At 39.5% G+C, this 23865-nt stretch overlaps 1 protein-coding gene across 1 annotated transcript in view; it reads left to right on the forward strand.

Moving 5' to 3' along the window:
• Positions 1 to 23865, forward strand: part of HMG20A (high mobility group 20A) — a 73728-nt gene that overhangs the window by 31373 nt on the left and 18490 nt on the right. Inside the window, exons 2-4 of the mRNA XM_081047900.1 lie at positions 8823 to 8915; positions 13605 to 13752; positions 21795 to 22007. Coding sequence (XP_080904026.1) covers positions 8823 to 8915; positions 13605 to 13752; positions 21795 to 22007 — 454 coding nt within the window. The remainder of the gene's footprint in view (positions 1 to 8822; positions 8916 to 13604; positions 13753 to 21794; positions 22008 to 23865) is intronic.

Below are 23865 nucleotides of genomic sequence, written 5' to 3' on the forward strand. Positions count from 1 at the left end.
TTTATTGGGGTGACAATTGTTAGTAAAATTACATAGATTTCAGGTGTACAATTCTGTATTACATCATCTATAAATCCCATTGTGTGTTCACCACCCAGAGTCAGTTCTCCTTCCCTCACCATATATATAATCCTCCTTACCCTCATCTCCCTCCCCCCACCCTCCTTACCCTCTGGTAACCACTAAACTATTGCTGAGACAGCGTTCTTATTCCCTCTGTAGAGCATACTGACTAATGACCAACAGCCTGGGGAGCACTCTTAGCTAACACTTTGTTGTTAGATACACATAAAGGATTGGCTTGTCTTCTTGGAGTATTGACCTCTATTATTATGTAATGCCCCTCTTTATTCCTGATAACTTTCCTTGCTCTGAAGTTTGCTCTGTCTGGAATTTAGATGGCTATTCTTGCTTTCTTTTGATTGGTGTTATATATTCCCATCCATTTCTTCACTTTTAAGCTATATGTGCCTCTATATTTAAAGTGGGTTTCAACAACAAATGTATGGTTGAAACTTTTGTGATCCACTCTCAGCATCTCTGTCCTTTAATTGGTGTATTTAGACCATTGATGTGTAAGGTGGTTATTGATATAGTTGAATTAATATCTCCCATGTTTGAAACTATTTTCTATTTGTTGCCATTGTTCTTTTGTTTCTATTTTTGTCTTCCATACTCTTTCTGCCTTTTTTGGTTTTAAGTGAATATATGATTCCATTTTCTCTCCTTTTATTACCATAGTAATTATATTTATATTTTTACGTTTTTTAGTAGTTGGTTGCCCTCAAGTATACAATATACATGTACAACTAATATACAATATACAATTAATTCATGTCCACTGTCATATAACACTATACTACTATTAATGGGCTGTTCAAGTGCCTTATGATAGCAAAATGTTCCTAATTCCTTCTCATCCCTTGCACCATTGCTGACATTTCACTTACACTAAGCACAAGTGTGCGTGTATAAGCATACATAATTGAATACATTGAAGCTATTATTACTGTGAATAAACTTGTCAGATCACTTATGAATAAGGAAAATAAGTCATTTTACCTTCACTTATTCGTGCTCTAATGCTCTTCCCTTCTTTATGTAGATCCCAGTTTCTGACCTATATCATTTTACTTCTCTCAGAAGAACTTTTTTAATATTTCTTGCAAGGCAGGTTTACTGGAAACAAATTCCCTTGATTTTTGTTTCAAGGGAAACATCTGAGAAAAATCTTTATTTTTCCTCTCACTTTTGTAAGATAATTTTACAAGGTATAGAAATTTAGGCTGTTGGGGTGTTTTTCCTCCTTTAAATATGTCACTCCACTCTGTTCCTGCTTGCATAGTTTCTGAAGAATGGTCAGATACAATTCTTATCTTTGCTCCGCTATAAAGTAAGGGTTTTTGTTTTAGTTGGTTTTTTTTGTTGTTTTTACATTATTCCTGTTTGGTGTTCTCTGAGCTTCTTGGATCTGTGATTTGTGCCTGACATTAATTTGGAAATATTCTCAGTCATTACTGCTTTTGTTCTTTTCTCTCTTTCTCCTGGTTTTCCCAATACATGTATCGTCATTTAGTTACATTATTTGTAGAGATGTCCCACAATTTTTGAATAATCTGGTCTTTTTTTATTTCGGTTTTTTAAAATTTTCTTTGATTTTTTCACTTTTTTTAGTGATTTCTTTTGTCATATTCTCAAGCTCAGCGAGTCTTTCCTCAGGCATGTCCAGTCTACTACTGAGCCCATCAAATATATTCTTCATTTCTGTTAGTGTTTTTGATCACCAGTATTTTTTTTAGTTTCAGGTGTACAAAACAATGTAATAGTTAGACTTTTATCATTTATATCCCTCACAAAGTGATAACCCCCCTCACCCAATATACTACCCCTCTGACATTGCCTACAGCCGTTACATTTCCACTGTCTCTATTCCTAATGCTGTACTCCACTTCTTGTAAATATACATATATATATATATACATATACATATACATATATATATGTATATTTATATATGTATATATATATATACACATATACGTATATGTGTATATATGTATATACATATATATATATATATATAAAATTGTAGTTGACATTCATTATTGTTCAGCTTCAGCTTCAGGTGTACAGTGCAGTGATGAGGCATCTACATCATCCCTGAGGTGGTCTCCCTAACGAGACAAGTGTCCATCGGATACCCTACAAAATCTTTACATTATTGATTACATTCCTCAAATTGACTTTTGTATCCCCGTAGCAATCTTGTGGTAACTGGCTGTGCTTTCTAATCCCCTCACCTTCTCCTTTATCCCCATCCCCACCCATCTAGCAGTCCTCAGTTTTTCCTCTATGTCTCTGAGACTGTTTCTGAGTAGTTCATTCATTTATTTTCTTTAGATTCCACATCTAAGTGAGATCATAAGGTATTTGTCTTCCTCTGACTTATTTCACTTATCATAATGTTCTCTAGGTCCATACATATTGTTGCAAATGGTAAGATTTCATTCTTCTTTATGGCTGCATAATACTCCATTGTATAAATGTACCATAGTTTCTTAATCCAGTCATCTACCGATGGGCATTTCAGTTGTTTCCATGTCTTGGCTATTGTGTATAGTGATGCAATAAACATAGGGCTGCATAAATGTTCTCGAATTAGAGTTTTGGATTTCTCTGGATAAATACCTAGGGGTGGAATTGCTGAGTCATAGGTAGTTCCATTTTCAGATTTTTGAGATACCTCCATACTGTTTTCCATAGTGGCTGCACCAATCTGCAATCTCACCAACAGTGCACAAGTGTTCCCTTTTCTCCACATCCTCGCCAGCACTTGTTGTTTGTTGATTTATTGATGATAGCCATTTTGACTGGGGTGAGGTGGTATCTCATTGTGGTTTTTATTTGCATTTCTCTAATGATTAGTGAGGTTGAGCAATTTTTCATGTGTCTGTTTGCCATCTGTATGCCCTCTTTAGAAAAATGTTTTTTCATGTCCTCTGCCCATTTTTTAATTGGGTTGTTTTTTTGGAATTGAGCTTAGTGAATTTTTATAAATTTTGGATATTAACTCCTTATCGGCTATATCATTGGCAAATATCTTCTTCCATTCAATAGGATCCCTTTTCGTTTTATTGACTGTTTCCTTTGCTGTGAAAAAACTTTTTAGTTTGATGTAATCCCACATGTTTATTTTTTCTCGAAGTTCCCTTGCCGCAGGGGATATATCTATAAAAATCTTACTCCGGGAATGTCCGTACACTTTTGTCCTATATTTTCTTCTAGGAGTTTTATGGTTTCAGATCTTACATTTAAGTCTTTAATCCATTTTGAATTTATTCTTGTATATGGTGTAAGGAGGTGGTCCAGCTTCATTTTTTTTTGCATGTTTCTGTCCAGGTTTCTCAGCACCATTTATTGAATAGACTGTCTTTACCCCACCATACATTCTTGCTTCCATTGTCGTAGATTAAGTGACCATATAGGCATGGATTTATTTCTGGGCTCTCTATTCTATTCCATTGATCTATGTGTCCTTTTTTATGCCAGTACCATGTTATTTTGATTACTGTAGCCTTGTAGTATAATTTGATGTCAGGTATCGTTATACCTCCCACTTTATTCTTATTTCTCAAGATTGCCAAGGTTATCTAGCGTTTTTTATGGTTCCATATAAATTTTAGGACTATATGTTCTATTTCTGTGAAAAATGTCCTTGGTAGTTTGATAGAAATGCGTTGAATCTGTATATTGCCATAAGCATTATGGACATTGTAACTATATTAATTTTTCCTATCCATGAGCATGGTATGTGTTTCCATCTATTTGTATCTTCTTTAATTTCTCTCTTCAATGTCTTATAATTTTCTGAGTACAGATCTTTTACTTCTTTGGTTAAATTTATTCCTACGTATTTTATAGTCTTTGAAGCAATTGTAAATGGGATTGTTTTCTTAATGTCTCCTTCTGATATTTTATTATTGGTATATACAAATGCAAGTTTATTATTGGTATATACAAAATTAATTTCTGAATATTAATTTTTTTATGCTGCTACTTTACTAAAACCAGTATTTCTTTTGGATTCACTCTTAGAATTACCATCTCTCTGCTTACATTATCCACCTGTTCTTGCATGTTGCCTACTTTTTTCCATTAAAGCTCTTAACACATTAATCACAATTTTTTAAAATTCTGGTCTGATAATTTCAACATTCACACCATATCTTACTCTGGTTCTGATGCTTATTCTGTCTCTTCAAACTGTGTTTTTGTCTTTTAGTCTGCCGTTTTTTTGTTGAAAAGTTGGTATGATGTTCTGCGTGAAAGGAACTATGGTACCTAGGCCTTCAGAATGGTAATGGTAAGGTAATGTAATCATAGTCTTATGATTAGGTCTCAGTCTTTTGGTGAGCCTGTGCCCATGGACTGTGAATGTCAAGAGTGCTTCTCAGGTTTTTCCCCCATTTGGGTTGGACAAGATGGCTAGAGGGGGCTGGCATTGATATTTGCCTAGCACTCTGAAAAGTTTAGTAAGGATGTGGAGAATTTAGAGCTCTCATACATTGCTGATGGGAATGTAAAGTGGTGCAGGTGCTTTGGAAAACAGTTTGGCAGTTCCTGAAAGTGTTAAACATGGAGTTACCACATGACCAAGCAATTCCACTTCTAGGTATGTGCCCAAAAAGAAAGAAAACATCTGCACAGAGAAACTTGTACACACATGTTCATAAGCAACATTATTCACAAAATAGCCCAAAAGTGGCAAACAGCCCAAGTTTATCAGCTGATGAATGAGTAAATAAAATGTGTATGCCATACAATGGAATATTTTTCATCCATTAAAAAGAATGAAATCCTGATGCATGCTACAGTGTGATGAACCTTGGGACCCTCATGCTGAGTGACAGAAGGCAGACAGGAAAGACCACGTAGTATGATCCCATTTATATGCAATGTCCAGAATAGGCAAGTCCATAAAGACAGAAAGCAGAGTAGTGGTTCCCCGGGTCTAGGGGAAGGGGTACGGAGAGGCACTGCTGTGGGTACTGATGGGGGTGGTAGAAGTGTTCTAAAATCAATTACGATGTTGGTTACACACATCTATAAATATATGAAAGCCACTGAATTGTACACTGTAAAGGGGTGAGTTTCATGGGATGTGAATTATATGTTTTAAAAAAATAAAACAATGTAGCAGGGCTTTTGTTGTGGGTCTTGGGGGTGTGAGGAGATGAGGCCAAGTGGGAGGGTCTGAGTGAGTCAGATTGCATTTGTTTCGAAAAGTTGGACAGAGCTGCTGTGGCGACTGGGAAATATACTAAGAACATGTAGAATAACCACTGAGAGCATGGAGGACCCAGTGTGGTTGGAGATCATGAACTTATAGCAGCACCCTTTATTTTGTGATTTTTTTTTTCCCCAAGACCATCCTGAGCTAAAGCTGTGAAGTGATACACATGTGGGATAGAGAAGGAGAGCAAGGAATTGAGAGTTAGCAAAAAAATACTCGGGATGCAGGCACAGATGTAAGGTGCACAGAGCAGGCAGTCGGTGGGCAGTGAGCAGACGTGTGTGTGGTCAGAGACCAGTTGTAGCGGTAACTGAGAGAGGTGAGAGGGCAGGGTAGTGGTCAGGGACTTTTCAGTTGGAGGATCATGTAGCCAAGTGCTATGGTTCTTAAAGAAGCCGGGAATTTTGCTGAAGGGTTGTAGTAGGGAAAAGGAGTGTAGAACCCCACCTCTCCACTCGCGGTGTGTGTAGGGGAGGGGATGCCCCGTACCTCCAAGTGGGAGGACGTAATGAAGTGGGATTGACCTGCCAGGTAAGGAAAGTGGAGAGAGCCAGCCCCAGAAAACGGAAGTGCAGACTGCTTCAAGCACAGCCCCACGCATCTGAAACAACACAATCTCATTGTTGAGATCATTCCTTTTGTCAGGAGAGGTTATTGGAACAATCTTAGTTGAGGAACATTTCTTAAGCTCCACGTAAGTTCCTTTGTTCTGGCCCCATATTGACTAAAGCAATGACCGGATTAGGGTTTGGCCCCTTTATTACTGCAGGGAGAGAAGGTGTTGATTGGCCAATAAATATCTTCTATGCTTAATAGCATTCTCATTACAATTTTTATAATCATTAAATATCGTAAATTGGCATTTTTTTATACATCAATTTTTTTTCAGTGTTAGAGGGAATTTTTGGATTTCCAAAGCTACGTACAGCCCAGACCCTTGTTCAAAGTGTAAGCCCCAAGATGATAGCACTTTTTGAGCCCTCCAGGTGGAAGTCTTCACTGGACTAGTCCCTTCTGCAGGGAACACCTGCATGAGACACCTGTTTATGTAAACAGCATGCAGGAGCACACGTGTGCACTGCCTGGCTGTACGTACGTCTTTACCCTTCCAGGGCAGCAGTCATTCATTTCTTCAGTTCTTTGCACAGTTTCACAGTTCACTGTGGCCTCTGTACTAGGACACTCTGAGGCACAGAGCTGCACTGAAGGCCTTTGGGCAGCACTGGCCTGGCAACCGTGATTCAGTGTGAATCACCCCGCACGGACCATAGGAAAGCAGATTCTTGCTGGATCCTAGCCATAAGCCAGGGAATCATTTTATTTTCCAACTTACTGGAGAGTTTCGAGGCCTTTGGGTTTCACTGGACCATTTCGTCATTTCCTTCTTTTGTTAATCTTGGCCACTTAACCTTCCACCCACTTTATTATTCATTTTTAGGGACCTGACTATTCAGTAATAGTAGAGAAAGTATGTCTGAAGCCATATGGATTAAGTAAAAACAACTTAAGAGAAAAAAGAAAAGACAAGAAATAGCTGTTTTCTGCCTTTTATTCATATGATCTGTTTAGATGTTGTTGAGGCTGTGTTGTTCAGCTGCCTCCTGTATTCCAGAAATGACTAGATATCTGGGAAATACTCAGAGAGGGCCCTGTTGGCACGGCAAATGAAAGGACACTTCACTGTCCCCCCCAGATACCGTTCCTTCTTTTGAGGTATGGCAGGGAATGCCAAGAGCTTCAAATGCTGAATCTTGAGGTTCTTGAAGACAACTTATTTCTAGGGGGACTTTTAGAAAAAAGCAGTTAAGTGAGTCCTTTGAAGGTTTGAGTTATGTACCTGGCTCTTTGAGGTTTGCAGTGGTGTGCAGCCTGACTGCATGCCATCTAAGCGATTTGTTTTCTTAGGTAAGATGAACATTGGTTTATGGTGGTGTTAGCAGCCTCTAAAGACCAAACTCTAATCTGGTCTGTGTATAATGTGAATGAAAACTTGTGTCAGGATTATTCTAGAAAACATCTAGACTGAACTTTCTCAGGATTTGCTAGCATCCCCTGTAAAGCCCCCTATCCTGAAGGAATTGAGAAGGGTTAGCAAGCACCTAGCACATGGAAGAAACCCCTTCCTCTGGTTCAGTAGAGGTTCCTCTCTCTGCCTCGCACGCTTTACCCACTGTAAAAAAAAAAAAAAAAAAAAAAGCACTAGATGAACACATGTGCTTTTTAACATTTAGTGACCTATGGAATTTGGTCTGCTAACTAACAAATTGAGATGTGAAAACAAGAAAATAAGAAGTATTAAGTCCTCAGTTTGGAGGTAAATTACTCTCGAATGTTTAGAATACGGCCGGCGTCAGTGTCGCCTGCATTTTCCTGGGTCCATGCACCTCAGCGGGGGGCCCCACCGGGAGCTCTGCCTGGGCTGCTGTGCTTCCCTGTAATCGGCCTTCGCTGGGTCTTGTCGCACAGCACCAGGGATGACGGGATGACGGGAGGGAGCTCCGCGGTGGTCTCCTCCTTTGCTTCTCTGGCTTCTCATCCTCCCCGTTGATGAGGCACTCTTTGTCTTGAGTGGTTTGCAGTTCCGCTTAAGTGGCTGATGGTTGGGGTCACTTTTGAGTGTTTTGTTTGAATATGACTTGCATGATGAATGGAAGGCTGCCGCTTGTAGCTATCTGGATGAGCCTTGAAGGGGAAAACCCTTTCTTGGTAGTGATATAGGCTAAATGAAATTACTCTGTTGGTCACTTTGTCCTTTCAGCCTGATAACCTCAAGTCCTTGGGACCTGTTTGTTTTCCTCAGTTAAGCTTGGTTGTTTTCTGCACCCAGGTGCATGCTGTCTGCGGATGGCCAGCGTGGTGGGGTGGGGTGTATTTCTGACCTGGAAGTGTGGTTTCTTTAACTCTGGAGGGCAGCAGGATGCCTCCCATCCTGCTTCCTGTGCATGATTTCCTTTCGGAGGGCTCGGTTTGTCACCACTGAATCTAAGGGATGATTCATCTGGGACGGTACTGGTAACGCTGTCATAACAATACTTTTGTTTATGTAATGATACTCAAAGCACTTACCCACCTTAGCCTGTGTGTGTTTATGAAGCACGGTCAGTTTAATCCTTCACAGTACGCCTGTGGGTTAAGTCAGCAATTGTGTCTAACATAGTATCTCAAAGAGGGCGAATGACTTGCTGGGAGTTGCAAAGCTTCTGAGTTACTCTGCTTAACAATTTCTGCAGGAAATGAAGCATACTTTTGTTGAAGATATTCTGAATAAACAAAAAGGAATTTTCCATACTTCCTCAGTTGTTAGGAATCTTAACTTTTTATTCTGGTTAGTTGATTAAGACCAGGGCTGGAAGCCCATTCTTTAACCATCGAGTTTAGCTTGATGTGGCCAAGCCAAGAAGATAAATATTCAGGTCAGTTTCTGTTCTGCTGATGTGACAAAGTTAAGGAAGACTGGCTCTTAAATGAGTGGAACTTGCACTGGAAGTAATTAAGCTATTAATTATTTTTTATTCTCTCTTCCTTTTAGAGAGATGGAAACCTTGATGACCAGTTCCACCCTGCCTCCCCTTTTTGCAGATGAAGATGGCTCCAAGGAGACCAATGATCTGGCTACTGCCGGGTAAGCAGCTTCTTTGGGACACAGGCCTCTTCCCAGCCTTCAAAACAAAGCTCCTAACAAAGTACGACGTGCCAAAGAGGCAGTTTGGTAGCATAAGAATAGAAGGTCCAGTTGCTACTCTTTTCAAGAGAGTGAGAGTAAGAGCCTCATAAGCTGCTTCGTGATCTGACTCAGCTGTCACTGGGGTGCTTTGGCCCCTGGGAGCTGGAACAGCACATGTGGGGTCTAGCAAACATCCCGACTCCAGTTCAGATAATTACATGCTCATCATTAAGGAAATACTGCCACACAGCTGGCTCTGGAAATCAAATGCATTTTCTGTTTGAATTGCCACAGATATTAAAACAATTTTTTTCCTAAAGGTCAGATTTTTTTTTTTTTTAAGATTGGATTCTTTAATACGGTTCTCTATTCAAGATGCCTAGCTTGTTTCTGTTCTTTTTTTTCCCCATCTCCCTTCTTCACTATTTTTGGGCAGATTAAGTAAAGGCATATAGAAAAGGGCTAATAGCAATATAGTCCTTCTTCCATGAAAATCTCTGTTACACTTGAATTTTTATTGTTTCGATTTAGAAGTTATTTGCCAAGGAAGAAATGCATTCGCTAATAGATTGAAGTGCTAGCTGATCCTTAAGATGAATTATTTTAATATTCTATACAGCTCTGTAAAAATAGACTACACTCTGTAATTCTGTCTCCTTCCTTCACTTTTATTTCCTGCCTCATTAATATCTGCGTCTGACTTTAGTATTCAGATGAAACTCTTCTCCAAGACCTTTCTAAAGTCTACTCAATTCAATTCATTCATTAAAAATTTCTGAGTGTCTACTATGTGCCAGACACCTTTCTAGGCACTAGATATTAAGCAGTGACCAAGAAAGACAGAAATCCCAGCCCCTATAGAGCTCGTTCTACCAGGGAAGGCAGACAGGATAGATAAGTGAAATACATACTATGTTGTCAAGAACTATGGGCTGAAAAAGAAAGTAGGGAAGCAGGAGAAGATGGCCCAGAAAAGCTTTAGTGACAGAGTGACTGGAACAAAGGGCTGCAGGAAGTGAGGGAGCCAGCCTGCAGTGACCTGATGAAGGTATTCTGGGCAGAAGCCCTGAAGGGGTGAGTTCCTACCTTTTGGACGAAGCCAAGAGGCCAGTGTGACCTGAGCAGAGCACACGGGGGAAGGAGTAATAGAGGGTTACGTCCGTGTTTCTCAGGCTGTGATGTACAGATGAGTTGCCTAAGAGCTTATTAAAACGCAGGTTCTGAGTCAGAAAGTCTGCATTTAATAAGCTGCCAGGTAATGCCAGTGCTGCTGGTGTGAGGCCCAGACTTGAGTTACAAGGAGTAGGTCTTGTAGGATCTCAGATCAGAGAAAGCACTTGAACTGTTCTCTGAGTGAGATGAGGAAGCATAGAAGGGTTTTGAGCAGAAGGATATGTATGATCTGTTGTTTTTCACTAGGATCCCTGTGACTGCTATACTGAGAATAGAGTGAAGGGAGCAGGGGCTGGAGCAAGACCAGTTAGGCTCCTAAGAGAACTCAGAGGAGAAGTGATGGCTTACAAAACGTCACTATTGACTTGGACAGGAGTATTTGGGGTGGAGTAGCAGAGGCAAAAACCTCACTGGAGTGGTTTCCAAGCTAATGGGAATGGGGTGGGGAGAAGTATAGAATTCTAGATATATTTTAAAGGTAAACCAAACAGGATTTGCCCAAAAGACCAGATAAGATATAATAGGGAGAAAAAAGCAATTGAAGACTACTCCCAAGCTTTGGCCTATGAGACTGAAGGGGTGGAATCACCGTTAACTTAGGTGGTTAAATGTAAGCAGGTGGGGAGGGAACTTGAGGAGCGGTTTTGTAGATTGTAAACTTGAGATCCTTATTAGGTATCCACATAGATATGTCAGGTCGGCGGATTGATACCAGGTTCTGAAGTCAGAGGAAGTCTAGACTAGAAAGAGAAAACTGGGATCATTGATACATATAGCACTAACATTTAAAGCCATGAGATTGGACGAGATCACCAAAGAAATGAGCACTGTGTGGATAAAAAAGAGAAAAGCTCTAATGCCTGAGCTTTGGGGTACTCCAGCATCTAGAAGTCAGACAGAGAGGAAGCGTCAGCAAGGAAGACTAAAGGGAGCAGCTGAAACAACAGCAGAAAAGCCAGAGGAATATGGGGCCCTAGAAAAAAGGGAGGCACAGAGCTCGGTGAGGTCAGATACTTTTGGAAGATCAGGTAAGATGAGGACTGACAAATGACATTGGTCTTACCATCTAGGTCATTGGTGACTTTGACAGGAGTTGTAAGCACCTCTTTCCTTTGGGTAGGTTTGAGAATGAATGGAGAGAAACTGAAGACAGTAAGTATAATCAGTTCTTTCCAGCATAAACAAATAGAGTCAGTAAGTATAAACAGTTCTATAAAGGAAAAGAGAAAAATGAAGTGGGATCCAGAAAGTGTTTTTTGTTTTCTTTTGTGTTATTTTAAGATCAGAGTAATAATGCCACATCTGTGTGCTGATGAGGCGAATCCAGTAGAGAGGAAAGAACTGGTAATGCCAGAGAGGGCAGCATTGCCGGAGCCCCGTCTGAGTGAGCTCGCAGGTGTGGGATCCCGGGCACAAATGGGAGGCTTTGGCTTTAGCTCAGAGCATGGGCAGTTCATTCATGGGAACAAAAGGAGCATTTTTCCCTTTTCCATCTTTATCCAACTTGTCATCTCCAACGCCTTTGATTTGTCTTTGGCCACTGCCTTCTGATTCCTATCCATTCCAGTCAGGGATTCACAGGATCGGGATTCGCTCAACCTACTTCTCATATTTACTGAAATAAGAATGTGCAAAAGTTAGTCACTTAAAAATTGATGGCACAGTCGAAATGAGAATGACAGTGAAAGAACAAGTTGCCTAAGACATCTAAAATGATTGAAATATTTGGAACACAAAACTGCCGCGATTAAGTATAAATTCTTCCATTTTCAGGACAGTCTGCATCTGCTTTCATTCATTTCGCAGTGCACTGTAATCTGGTGTTTATTTGCATAATTCCACTAAAACTCTTCTCCCGAAAATTTCCAGCAAACTTTAAGTTTTCAAATTTAGCAGATGCTCCTGGCCTATTTATTTGTCATCTGCTACTTTTTACTTGGTTAGTACCCACTTCTTAAGTCTGCCTGCCTTGCCCTCTGTCACAGTATTCTCCTAAATCGCCCACTCCCTCTCCAGCCCGTCCCAGCTCTTCTAACACTTGTTCCTAAAATGCCAGTGTTCCAGCAGAGTTCTGTGCTGACTTTTCTTCTCACTTTCTGGAGAATGGCTAGCACTTCTCATTGTTTCCATGGGCTGATGCCTCTGCAGTCTGTCTCTTAGGGCGTGTTTCTGGTTGTATGTGAGGCAGCTCCACGGAGTTATGCCTTGAGTATGTCAAACATACCATTTTCTCATGTGTCTTTCCTACACACACTCTCACACACACAAACTCTCTCTCCAGTTGTTGGCTCATAGTGCATAATCACCTCACAATTACCTTGGACTCCCTTTCCCTTCACTCTATTCAGTTCTCTCCTTCCCCTCTGCAGCGCCTCTTAGCTTTCTCTCCCGCCCTCCATTATGCCTGCCCTCTGTCTCACTTCGTCTATGGCAGTAGCCTCCTGATAGGGTCCCTGTTATACCATGTTACCCTGCTTGTGAAGACATTGTTTACCTGATGAATGCCTCGTCATCTTTCAAGACCTGCTCTGTAAAATCTCTCTTAATATCATCTCCACACACATCCAATTTATCAGACCCTCTGCCGAGCCTTTACGGCACATTTTACAGACCTGTATTTCAGTCCTTATATTACATTTTAATCGTGCCCATAACACTATGAAGTATCTATCTCCAAGAATGACGACTGAATAGTATTCTCTGATACATCTTCCTCCACCTTCTCCCCTCCTCCCCCAGAAAACCTCAGCTGCTGCTGGCACATGGTGTGGCCTTTTCTTTCACTTCTTTATCCACATGTGAGAGGATAAGTCAGCCTAAGTCCCAGCCGTCCTTGGTACCTGCTTGAGAACTCTGGTTTGCTAGCTCATCTGAAACAAATGGTAGGAACAGGAAACAAATATGTCTGTGTGATTCATTACATTTATACCTGAACTTACTGAATTTGATAGTGCTGTTCTTAAATGATCTGGTTGTCAGTAAACACTATCACCCAGGAAGGAATAGCCTATGGAATGGCCCATGCATGAGACATTTCTCACGCCCTTTAAGCACTCTCTCCTTTGGGATGGGGCACACTCCTACAGCCACCATTCCTAGTCTCCTTTTCCAGTAGCGGTATTCCCCTTTATGTTGTGCTTAAAGGTAGTATATGAAAGTCACACTCTGTTGCGTGCTCAGAACTAAAATGTGAAGTCTGTGTTGAGAGGAGAGGTAATATTTTGGGGAAAGAATATGGTTGTTTTTAGTAGGAGACTTCTTCGTGGAACTGCCCTGGTTTAATCAAGCACTGAAACCACTTTTTTTAAATGCTCTGTAACTGCTCTGGAGACAGTTTACTTTTATACAGAATAAGGTGGGGGAATTAATTCAAGGACTGGCATGTGCTTTTGCCAGCAGGGAAATTTGTTTTGAACCGTGGTGAGTAGGAGATTTTGATACTGAACTTTTGTGCTTCTGCCTTCTACGCTTCAGGCTACCCCACCCTGAGGTTCCATATGGTCGTGGACCCACGTCATCCACCAACAATTCAGAATTTGTGGAGGATCTCTCCCAAGGTCAGTTACTTCAGAATGAGGCCTCAAACACAGCAGAAGGCAGTGAACAGAGGCATGAAGATGAGGTAAGTGGAAGGAGCTCCTCCGTTACTGGTTTCTGAAGCTTCTAAGGAGGCAGGCAGCAAGGGAGTTGATCGAGGTGCCCAGCATCTCGCTTTCTTACATTCTGCAGGATTTTCTGTTTTACATAGAATCACATTAATGGTTTTAAGGACAGAAAGACAAGCAGACTTTTCCCAAAACCCCTGCCTAAGAATTGTACATCTACACCATGTTAGATACTCAACAAATGCTTGTTGAATAAGTGAATGAGTTTAGTTAAATAAGTACTCAGTGAGAAGTCCTCATGCCCATGTTGAAGCCCACATGCTGCAGCCTGCAGTTCCAGGTGCCCCGAGCTTCACAGCACATGCCACTCCTTTGGCCTCCCATCGGAACACCTGTCCATCACACAGAGGTTGCCGGTGGGCCTGGGGAGTCATGCCCCGCTGGACATCAGTGTCCTCACAAATGACTGAGTACATACATTGTCTAAGTTGTAAGGCACTCTTTTAGCCACAAAAGAGTAACGACCACTGATCTTTATCTTTTATTTAAAAAAACCTGATTTTTTCATGTTGGCATTCTTTTTTTTTTTTTTGTAGCATTTATTTTTTATTTCTTTTATTTTTTTTAATTTATTGGGGTGACAATTGTTAGTGAAATTGCATAGATTTCAGGTGTACAATTCTGTATTACATCATCTATAAATCCCATTGTGTGTTCACTACCCAGAGTCAGTTCTCCTTCTATCACCATATATTTGATCCCCCTGACCCTCATCTCCCTCCCCCGACCCCTCTTACCCTCTGGTAACCAATAAACTATTGTCTGTGTCTATGAGTTTTTGTTTCTCATTTGTTTGTCTTGTTCTTTTGTTGTTTTTGGTTTATATACCACATATCACTGAAATCATAGGGTTCCCTGCTTTTTCTGTCTGACTTATTTCGGTTAGCATTATACTCTCGAGTTCCATCCATGTTGTCACAAATGTTCCTATATCATCTTTTCTTACCGCCAAATAGTATTCCATTGTGTATATATACCACAATTTCTTTATCCATTCATCTATCGAAGGACATTTTGGTTGTTTCCATGTCTTGGCCACCGTAAACAAAGCTGCAGTGAACATTGGAGGCACGTGTCTTTATGTATAAATGTTTTCAAATTTTTGGGGTAGATACCCAGGAAAGGGATTGCTGGGTCATATGGTAATTCTATTCGTCATTTTTTGAGGAACCTCCACACTGCCTTCCATAACGGCTGCACCAGTTTGCATTCCCACCAACAGTGTATGAGGGTTCCTTTTTCTCCACAGCTTCTCCAACACTTGTTACTATTTGTCTTGTTGATGTTAGCCATTCTGACTGGTGTGAGGTGATATCTCATTATGGTTTTTATTTGCATTTCTCTGATGATTAGTGATGTTGAGCATTTTTTCATGTGTCTATTTGCCATCTGTATGTCCTCTTTGGAGAAATGTCTCTTCAGGTCCTCTGCCCATTTTTCAATTGGGTTGTTTGTTTTTTTATTGTTGAGCTTCATGAGTTCCTTGTATATTTTGGATATTAGCCCCTTATCAGAGGCACTATTTGCAAAAATCTTCTCCCATTCAGTTGGTTGCCTCTTTATTTTGTCGATGGTTTCTTTTGCTGTGCAGAAGGTTTTAAGTTTCAAATAGTCCCATTCGTTTATTTTAGCTTTTACTTCCATTGACTTTGGAGTCAAATTCATAAAATGCTCTTTGAACCCAAGGTCCATAAGTTTAGTACCTATGTTTTCTTCTATGCAGTTTATTGTGTCAGGTCTTATTCTTAACTCTTTGATCTATTTTGAATTAATTTTGGTACATGGTGACAGATAGCAGTCCAGTTTCATTCTTTTGCACATGGCTATCCAGTTCTCCCAGCACCATTTATTGAAGAGGCTGTCTTTCCTCCATTGTATGTTTTTAGCTTCTTTGTCAAAAATTAGCTGTCTATATTTATGTGGTTTTATTTCTAAGTTCTCAATTCTATTCCATTGATCTCTGTGTCTGTTTTTCTGCCAATACCATGCTGTTTTGATTATTGTAGCCCTGTAGTACAAGCTAAAGTCAGGGAGTGCGATACCTCCAGTATTGTTCTTTTTTCTTAAGATTGCTTTGGCTTTTCGGGGTCTTTTGTGGTTCCAAACAAATCTGATAATTTTTTTGTTCTCTTTCTTTAAAAAATGCCATTGGGATTTTGATGGGGATTGCATTAAATCTGTATATTGCTTTGGATAATATGGCCATTTTAACTATGTTGATTCTTCCAATCCATGAGCACGGAATGTCTTTCCATTTCTTTGTGTCTTCTTCAATTTCTTTCAAAAATGTCTTATACTTTTCAACATGTAAATCCTTCACATCCTTGGTTAAGTTTATTCCTAGGTATTTTATTCTTTTTGCTGCAATTGCAAAGGGGATTGTTTTTGTATTTCTTTTTCTGAGATTTCATTGTTAGTATATAGGACTTTTGTACGTTGATTTTGTAGCCGGCAACTTGACTGTATTCGTTGACTGTTTCTAATAGCTTTTTGGTGGAGTCTTTAGGATTTTTTATATATAGCATCATGTCATCTGCAAAGAGTGATAATTTAACTTCTTCATTCCCAATTTGGATGCCTTTTATTTCTTTCTCTTGCCTGATGGCTCTGGCAAGGACTTCCAACACTATGTTGAAAAGCAGAGGTGATAGGGAACAGGCCTGTCGTGTTCCTGAACATAGAGCAAAGGGCTTCAGTTTTTCACCATTAATTATGAGATTAGCTGAGGGCTTGTCATATATGGCTTTTATTACGTTAAGGTATTTTCCTTCTATACCTATTGTATTAAGTGTTTAAATCATAAATGGATGTTGTATCTTGTAAAATGCTTTTTCTACATCAATTGAGATAATCCTATGATTTTTGTCCTTTATTTTGTTTATGTGATGTATCACATTGATGGATTGCGAATGTTGAACCATCCTTGTGCCCCGGGGATGAATAATCTTGTTAATGCATTGTTGTATGCGATTTGCTAGAATTTTGTTTAGGATTTTTGCATCTGTATTCATCAGAGATATTGGTCTGTAGTTTTTTTTGTGTGTGTTGTCCTTACCAGGTTTTGGTATCAGGGTAATGTTGGGCTCATTAAATGAGTTAGGGAGTACTGTCTCTTCTTCAATGTTTTGGAAGAGTTTGAGCAGGATTGGTATTAGATTCTTTTGAAGGTTTGGTAGAATTCACTAGTGAAGCCATCTGGTCCCGGACTTTTGCTTTTGGGAAGGTTTTGGATGACTGATTCAATTTCGTTACTGGTGATGGGTCTGTTTAGATTTTCCAGTTCTTCATGGTTCAGCCTTGGAAGGTTATATGTTTCTAAGAACTTGTCCATTTCTTCTAGGTTATTGAATTTGGTGGCATATAGTCCTTCATATTATTCTTGGATTATCCTTTGTATTTCTGTGGTGTCCGTGAAAACTTCCCCTTTTTCATTTCTGATTTTGTTAATTAGTGTCTTGTCTCTTTTTATCTTAGTGAGTCTACCCAAGGGTTTGTGAATTTTGTTAATCTTTTCAAAGAAACAGGTCTTTGTCACATTAATTTTTTCTATTATCTTTTTGTTCTCTATTTCATTTAGTTCTGCTCTGATTTTTGTTATTTCCTTTCTTCTGCTGACGTTGGGTTTCACTTGTTCTTCTTTTGTAGTTATTTAAGGTGTAACGTGAGGTTATTTATTTGGGATTTTTCTTGTTTCTTGAAATAGGCCTGTAATGATATAAATTTGCTTCTTAAAACTGCTCTCGCTGCATCTCCAAAATTTTGGTAGGATGTATTTTCATTGTCATTTGTTTCTATGTATCTTTTGATCTCTCCTCAAATTTCTTCTTTGACCCAGTCGTTCTTTAAAAGTATGTTGTTTAATCTCCGTGTATTTGTGCTTTTTCCTGCTTTCTTTTCACAGTTGATATCCAATTTCAAAGCCTTGTGATCAGAGAATATGCTTGGTATGATTTCAATCTTCTTAAATTTGCTGAGGTTGATTTTATGTCCTAATATATGGTCTTTCCTTGAGAATGTTCCATGTACACTAGAAAAGAATGTATAGTCTGATGTCTTACAATGAAGTGCTCTATAAATGTCAATTATGTCCATTTCATCTAATGTGTCATTTAGGGCTGCTATTTCATTATTTATTTTCTGTTTGGATGATCTATCCATAGCTGTCAATGATGTATTTAAGTCGCCTAGTATAATTGTATTGTGGTCAATCTCTCCCTTTAGTTCTGTTAGTAGTTGCTTGGTATATTTCAGTGCTCCCTGATTGGGGCATAAATATTGATGACTGTTATGTCTTCTTGTTGTATAGTCCCCTTTACCATTATGAAATGTCCATCTTTGTCTCTTGTTACCTTTTTCACCCTGAAGTCTGTTTCATCTGATATCATTATGGCTACACCTGATTTTCTCTGGGTACCATTTGTTTGGAGTGTCAATTTCCACCCTTTCACTTTGAGTCTATGCTTGTCCTTGTAGCTGAGATGTGTCTCCTGGAGACAGCGTATGGTTGGGTTTAGTTTTTTGATCCAATCTGCTACTCTGTGCCTTTTTATTGATGAGTTCAGTCCATTTACATTTAGGGTGATTATTGATACGTGAGGATTTTCTGTCATTCTATCTTTAGTTTTCTGGTAAGGCTGTGTCTCCATTGTTTCTTTGCCTTTTTGTTGTTGTCTATTATTTCTGTGTGGTGGTATTCTATGATGTTTCCCTGTGTTTCTTCTTTTATTACAGTATATATTTCAGTTCTGTATTTTTTTTTTTGAGTGGTTACCCTTAAGTTTATGTAAATGAAAGTTTGATATTTAGAGTATTCAATTTTCTTCAGCATGCTTACTTTCTCCATTCCCATATTCCGGTACAGGCCTTTACTCTCCCCCTTTTTATGTTGCCACAAATTGTGCCTGTTAATGGTGGTCGAATAGCCTCCTTCAGTATTTCTTGTAGTGCAGGTCGTGTATTAGAAAATTCCCTCAGCTTCTGTATGTCTGGAAAGGTCTTTATTCCTCCTTATATCTAAAGGATATCTTCGCTGGATATATTATTGTTGGCTCATAATTTCTCTCTTTCAATAGTTTGAATATTTGGTTCCATTCCCTCCCGGCTTGTAGAGTTTCTGCTGAAAAATCTGACGATAAGTCAATTGGCTTTCCTTTGTATGTTACCATCTTCTTTTCCCTGGCTGCCTTGAGGATTCTTTCTTTGTCATTGATTTTAGACAGCTTCAATACAATGTGCCCTGGAGAAAGCCTGTTGGGATTGAGGTAATTAGGTGTTCTATTTGCTTCTTGGATTCAAGGATCCAATTCTGTCCACAAGTTTGGGTAGTTCTCATCAACAATTTGTTTGAATATATTCTCTGTTCCCTTCTCTCTTTCTTCTCCTTCTGGTATGCCCATTATTCTTATATTGCTCTTTCTGAAGGAGTCAGAAAGTTCTTGTAGAGTTCTTTCATTTCTTTTAAGTCTCAAGTCTCTTTCTTCTTCCATCTGTGTAATTTCTAGGTTTCTATCTTCTATGTCACTGATTCTTTCCTCCATGTGGTCAACTCTACTAACTAAGCTGGTTATTTCATTTTTAATTTCTTCTATTGAGTTCTTAATCTCCAGAAATTCCATTTGGTTCTTTTTTAAAATTTCAATCTCTTTCGTAAAATGCTCATGTTTTTCTTTGATTGTGTTTCTGAGTTTATTAAATTGCCTTTCTGTGTTTTCTTGCATCTCGTTGAGTTTTTTAAGAACTGCCATTTTGAATTCTCTGTCATTTATGTCACGTATTTCCATATCTTCCTTTTCTGGAGACTTTTCACTTTCTCTCTGAGCTATCTTGTTGCCTTGGTCATTCATGGCAATTACTGATTTATTATTTCTCTTCCTAGACTACTACAGTAGTGGCCTCTGCAACAGGTTGATAGGAAGAGGTCTTTCTTTTGTTTTCTAGTACTTGTTGGTAGAATGTTTTATTTTCTCTCTGACTACAGCCTTTTTTTCCCTCTCTCACACAGTAGTGCTATGTTTTCTCTGCACTATTCCAGCTTCTCACACAATGGGGGGATTCCCTGGGAGACGGGCTTCTCCTCTGTTAACAGTTCACCTGGATCATAGGGCACCACGTCCCTATGGGGATCCGGAGAGCTTTTGAAGTTCCAAAGCTCTTTCTGCACCAGATTCAGAGCCCGTATGTTTCAGCAGTTCTGTTTACTCCTGCAGGGATCCACCCAGATAGGTGGGGTCAGGGGCGGGGTGAGTTGTCAGAGGTGGCCCAGAGCAATGGCGACGACCACCACCACAGCCGGTCCTGCTTCCACAGCTCCGTTCCCTTTGCCAGAACTAGTTGGGCTGCGAATCTGTGTCTGCGGTCACAGTTCTCACAATTGCAAATATTCTTTCCTTTTGATCTGACACTGCTACTGTTCTGCTTCTAGCACCGGGCAGGTGGGGGCGGGGCGAGCTCTGGGAGGGTAGGGAGGGGGCGGCTAGTCTCAGTGCCTAAGGCTTCCGTTCTCTGCTGGCAGTGAGGGCTTAAACCACCATTTTCAGCCTTCTTCCCTCAGTCTTTGCTCCGAGGTCTCTGTCGTGAGCATTGGGTTCAGCCATGTTATATGCTGCCCCCTCAGCCCTGTGGGCCGTAAGCAGAGCCCTAGCAGTCCGAGGTCTTCCCTCTCCCGCAGCTGCGGTAGTTCCGAGATGCAGCGAGCTCGGAGCACTGAGGTAGGTCTGCGTCCTGCGCCCGAGCGGCTCTGTCTCCGCACTTCTCCCTTCCCTCCTCCCCCACTCGCGCAATTCGCCCGCCTTTAGGTGAATTCAGTAGTCGGCCTCTTCGTCTTGCCTGTCTGCTGTGCAGGGAGTCCTTTGTGGAGTTATTGTTGTTCAATTAGTTGTAAATTCCAGGGGAGCTTTACAGAGGCTCCCCTCACGCCGCCATTTTGATGACGTCTTCATCCTTAAAGGTTTTGATGACAACTTAAAGCTTCTCCAGCATCTTAAAATCCTTAGTAGCTTTAATGTTACTAAGTTTACTGAAATAAAAAACACCGATATCAAATACACCATTTGCCCCATGGTGAATTATTGCACCATTTTATTTATTTTTGGAGGAGTGTAATACTGTAATTAATATTTAGGGGTTTTTAATCCTGTTTTTTTTATTTTTCTCTTTTCTGAAATAAGAATTCTTATATCCATAAAACATCATTGACTGATAGGCTATGTACCTTGCATCTCATTTTAAAGGACAAGGGAGGCATCAGTGGTGCCTCAGTCCTTTTTTAAAGCTTTTTTAGAGGTGATTTAATTTTTTGATTTAACTGTAACATATAAAGATCTGTCATCTTATAAAATAAACATCTTAAGGAACAAATGATCAAGCCATAAAACTAGTCTTCATTTTGGATATATTATACTTATCTAAGACTTAGGTATTAATTTAAAAATCTATGTGCTGTGTGCTGTGGGAAATAAACTGGTCTTTTTGAGTAGTATCGAAGAGAAACACCCTTCATGAATGATTTCTAATCCCTGTGCCACAACTTGTTTCTTCATTCGCCCAATGCATGTGACATCTTGTTCAGATCTACTGTGACAGTGTCTGCTTCTGCTGCACAGTGCTGTCTGTGCTGCGTTTCTCATTTAGGATTTTTCCCTATTGGGAGTCAGGACCTGTTAAGTAAGCACATACGAAGGCCAAAGCTCGAGTGACAGTGACACTCCTGATTCTCATCTCCTGGGATTAGCACTAAAATCTCCCCCTAGTGCCACACTTGTAGTGTGGACATAAAAGGCTCTGCAGGTGAACCATTTGGAGTCCCCTCCTGAAAACTGCATATACTTATTTGTACTTACGACAAATTTGGAGAGTTTTGACTACCCAGGGCCTTAATGGCAGGAAAATGCAATTCTTATCCTGTTCTGTTTGTCAGTATTTATTGTTGTTGTGTTATTTGGGGACATTCGTGTTGTTACTGTGATTTGGTTTGGGTTTTTAATTTTGTCTTGTTTTGTAGCAAAGAAGTAAACGAGGAGGTTGGTCCAAAGGAAGAAAGAGGAAGAAACCTCTACGAGACAGCAACGCACCCAAATCCCCCCTCACAGGGTATGTCAGGTTCATGAACGAACGTCGAGAACAGCTTCGAGCAAAGAGACCAGAAGTCCCGTTTCCAGAAATCACTAGAATGTTAGGCAATGAATGGAGTAAGCTCCCTCCTGAGGAAAAACAGGTAATTGTTTCTATTCCTGATCCTTTGCTTGGTTTTAGTTATACCTCAAAAATAATCTGTCAGAAGAGCAAAGAGGGTGGATGGTTGATTCTTCAGTTTTGTCAGAGTGCCTGGGAGACCAGAATGGCAGGATCCTTCATGCTCTCTTCTCTAGCACAGTGGTTTTTATGCTGCAGGGGTGTGAGAAGGAGGGACCCCCAACCAAAGCAGCTCCGCTGTTACTTGATGTAAATGCTGAGAGTTCACATAAGGTTTCTTTAGTGGGTCAGTATTAAGAGATCTATCAACATAATTCATTCCACCGAGTTAAATGAAAAGTCAAATGAGAAAAGATCATTTGATAAAACTCTGTTCACATAAAATTTTTGTTTAAGAAAAAGATTTTACTGCTTTAATAAAAAGTTTTAAACTAGAGTTCTGGCACATTTAACCTATTATGGAAAACAAAGCAAGAACTACTTGAATTTTTTCTTTCCTAAAACAGAAACTAACCCTGTTGCCAAACTGAAGCAGATCCATTTGTTAGAGATATTTGAGAGGAATTAAGGACAAGGCAGCCCTGAACTGGTTGAAATGTCACAAAAGTGGAGTGATAGTGTGGGAGTGGCTTTGGGTTAAAAGCTCCCAGCATTCTTAGCATCTGAAAGATATCCATACTTCTTTTATGTCTCATACTCTTTAATGACGTATATACTCTTTAAAAAGAATTCCAAGCAGACTAAAAGCCAATTGAAAAATACTTTCAGGAATTAACTGAATTAAAAAAACTTCAGAGATCAGATTAAGTTGCAGCATACTCTGTTTGTGGTAGCAACCTAATAGAAAGTGGTGCATGTCATCCATTGTTTTAGCTCTAATGTATAAAGGGGTAGTGAGCTGTACAGACTAGGTTACTTTTTTCTTTTAATTTTTTATTTCAAATTTAATGCACGCTCATTGTTTAAAATTTTTTTAGATAATATAAAATGTAATATAAAGAAAAAGGCAAAAGTAACAGTAGTTCTCTCCAGAGGTAACCACTGTTAGGTAGGTAGGACAAGGGTTTTGTTTCGTTTTTGTTTTAATTTTTTATTTGAAAATGATTTCAAATGTGCATGAAGTTACAAACATAAAATAGTACAAAGAATACCCGAATACGCTTTGCCCAGATTCATCTATTGTTAACACATTTTATCCAATTTGCATATGTGTACATTCTCTTTGTCTCTCTCTCTCTCTTTCGTTCTCTCTCTCTGTCTCTATCTCTCTCGCTCTCTTTCTTTCTCTCTCTCACGTACATACTATATTTTTCAGACTCATTTAATGGTAAGTTACATACATCATTGCCCTTAATATTTCAATGTGTATTTCCTAATGTGTATTTCCTTACGTAACCATAGTATAGTTATCAGCTTTATAATTTTACATTAACACAATATTGGCCTAACCTATCATCCATATTCCACTTTTGTCAGTTGACCTAACATCATTCCTCTATAACATTTTCCCCCTCCTGTTCAGATTCCATCCTAAGGTCAGGTTTTGTGTTTAGTAGTCAAACCTCTAGATTCCTTTAATCTGGAATATTTCCACAGCCTTTCTTTGTCTTTTATGACATTGATATTTTTTTAAAATGCAATCCTTCCCTCTTCCTCCTTTTTGTTTACTTTTAAAAGAACATGTCTCATTTTGTATGTGTCTGATGTTTCCTTGTGATAATGGTTGAGGTTCTGCATTCTTGGTCAGAATACTGCATAGGTGGTGGTGTGTCCTTGGGGTATCACCATGACCCTTTGTTCTTCATTGCTAATGTTAATTTTTCTCACTCAATAAAGTGCTTTTTTATACTCCCTTATAATTTATAAGCAGTCTATGGAGA

This window comes from Rhinolophus hipposideros (genome assembly GCF_964194185.1).
Source record: "Rhinolophus hipposideros genome assembly, chromosome: 5".
Classification (NCBI taxonomy): Eukaryota; Metazoa; Chordata; class Mammalia; order Chiroptera; family Rhinolophidae; genus Rhinolophus; species Rhinolophus hipposideros.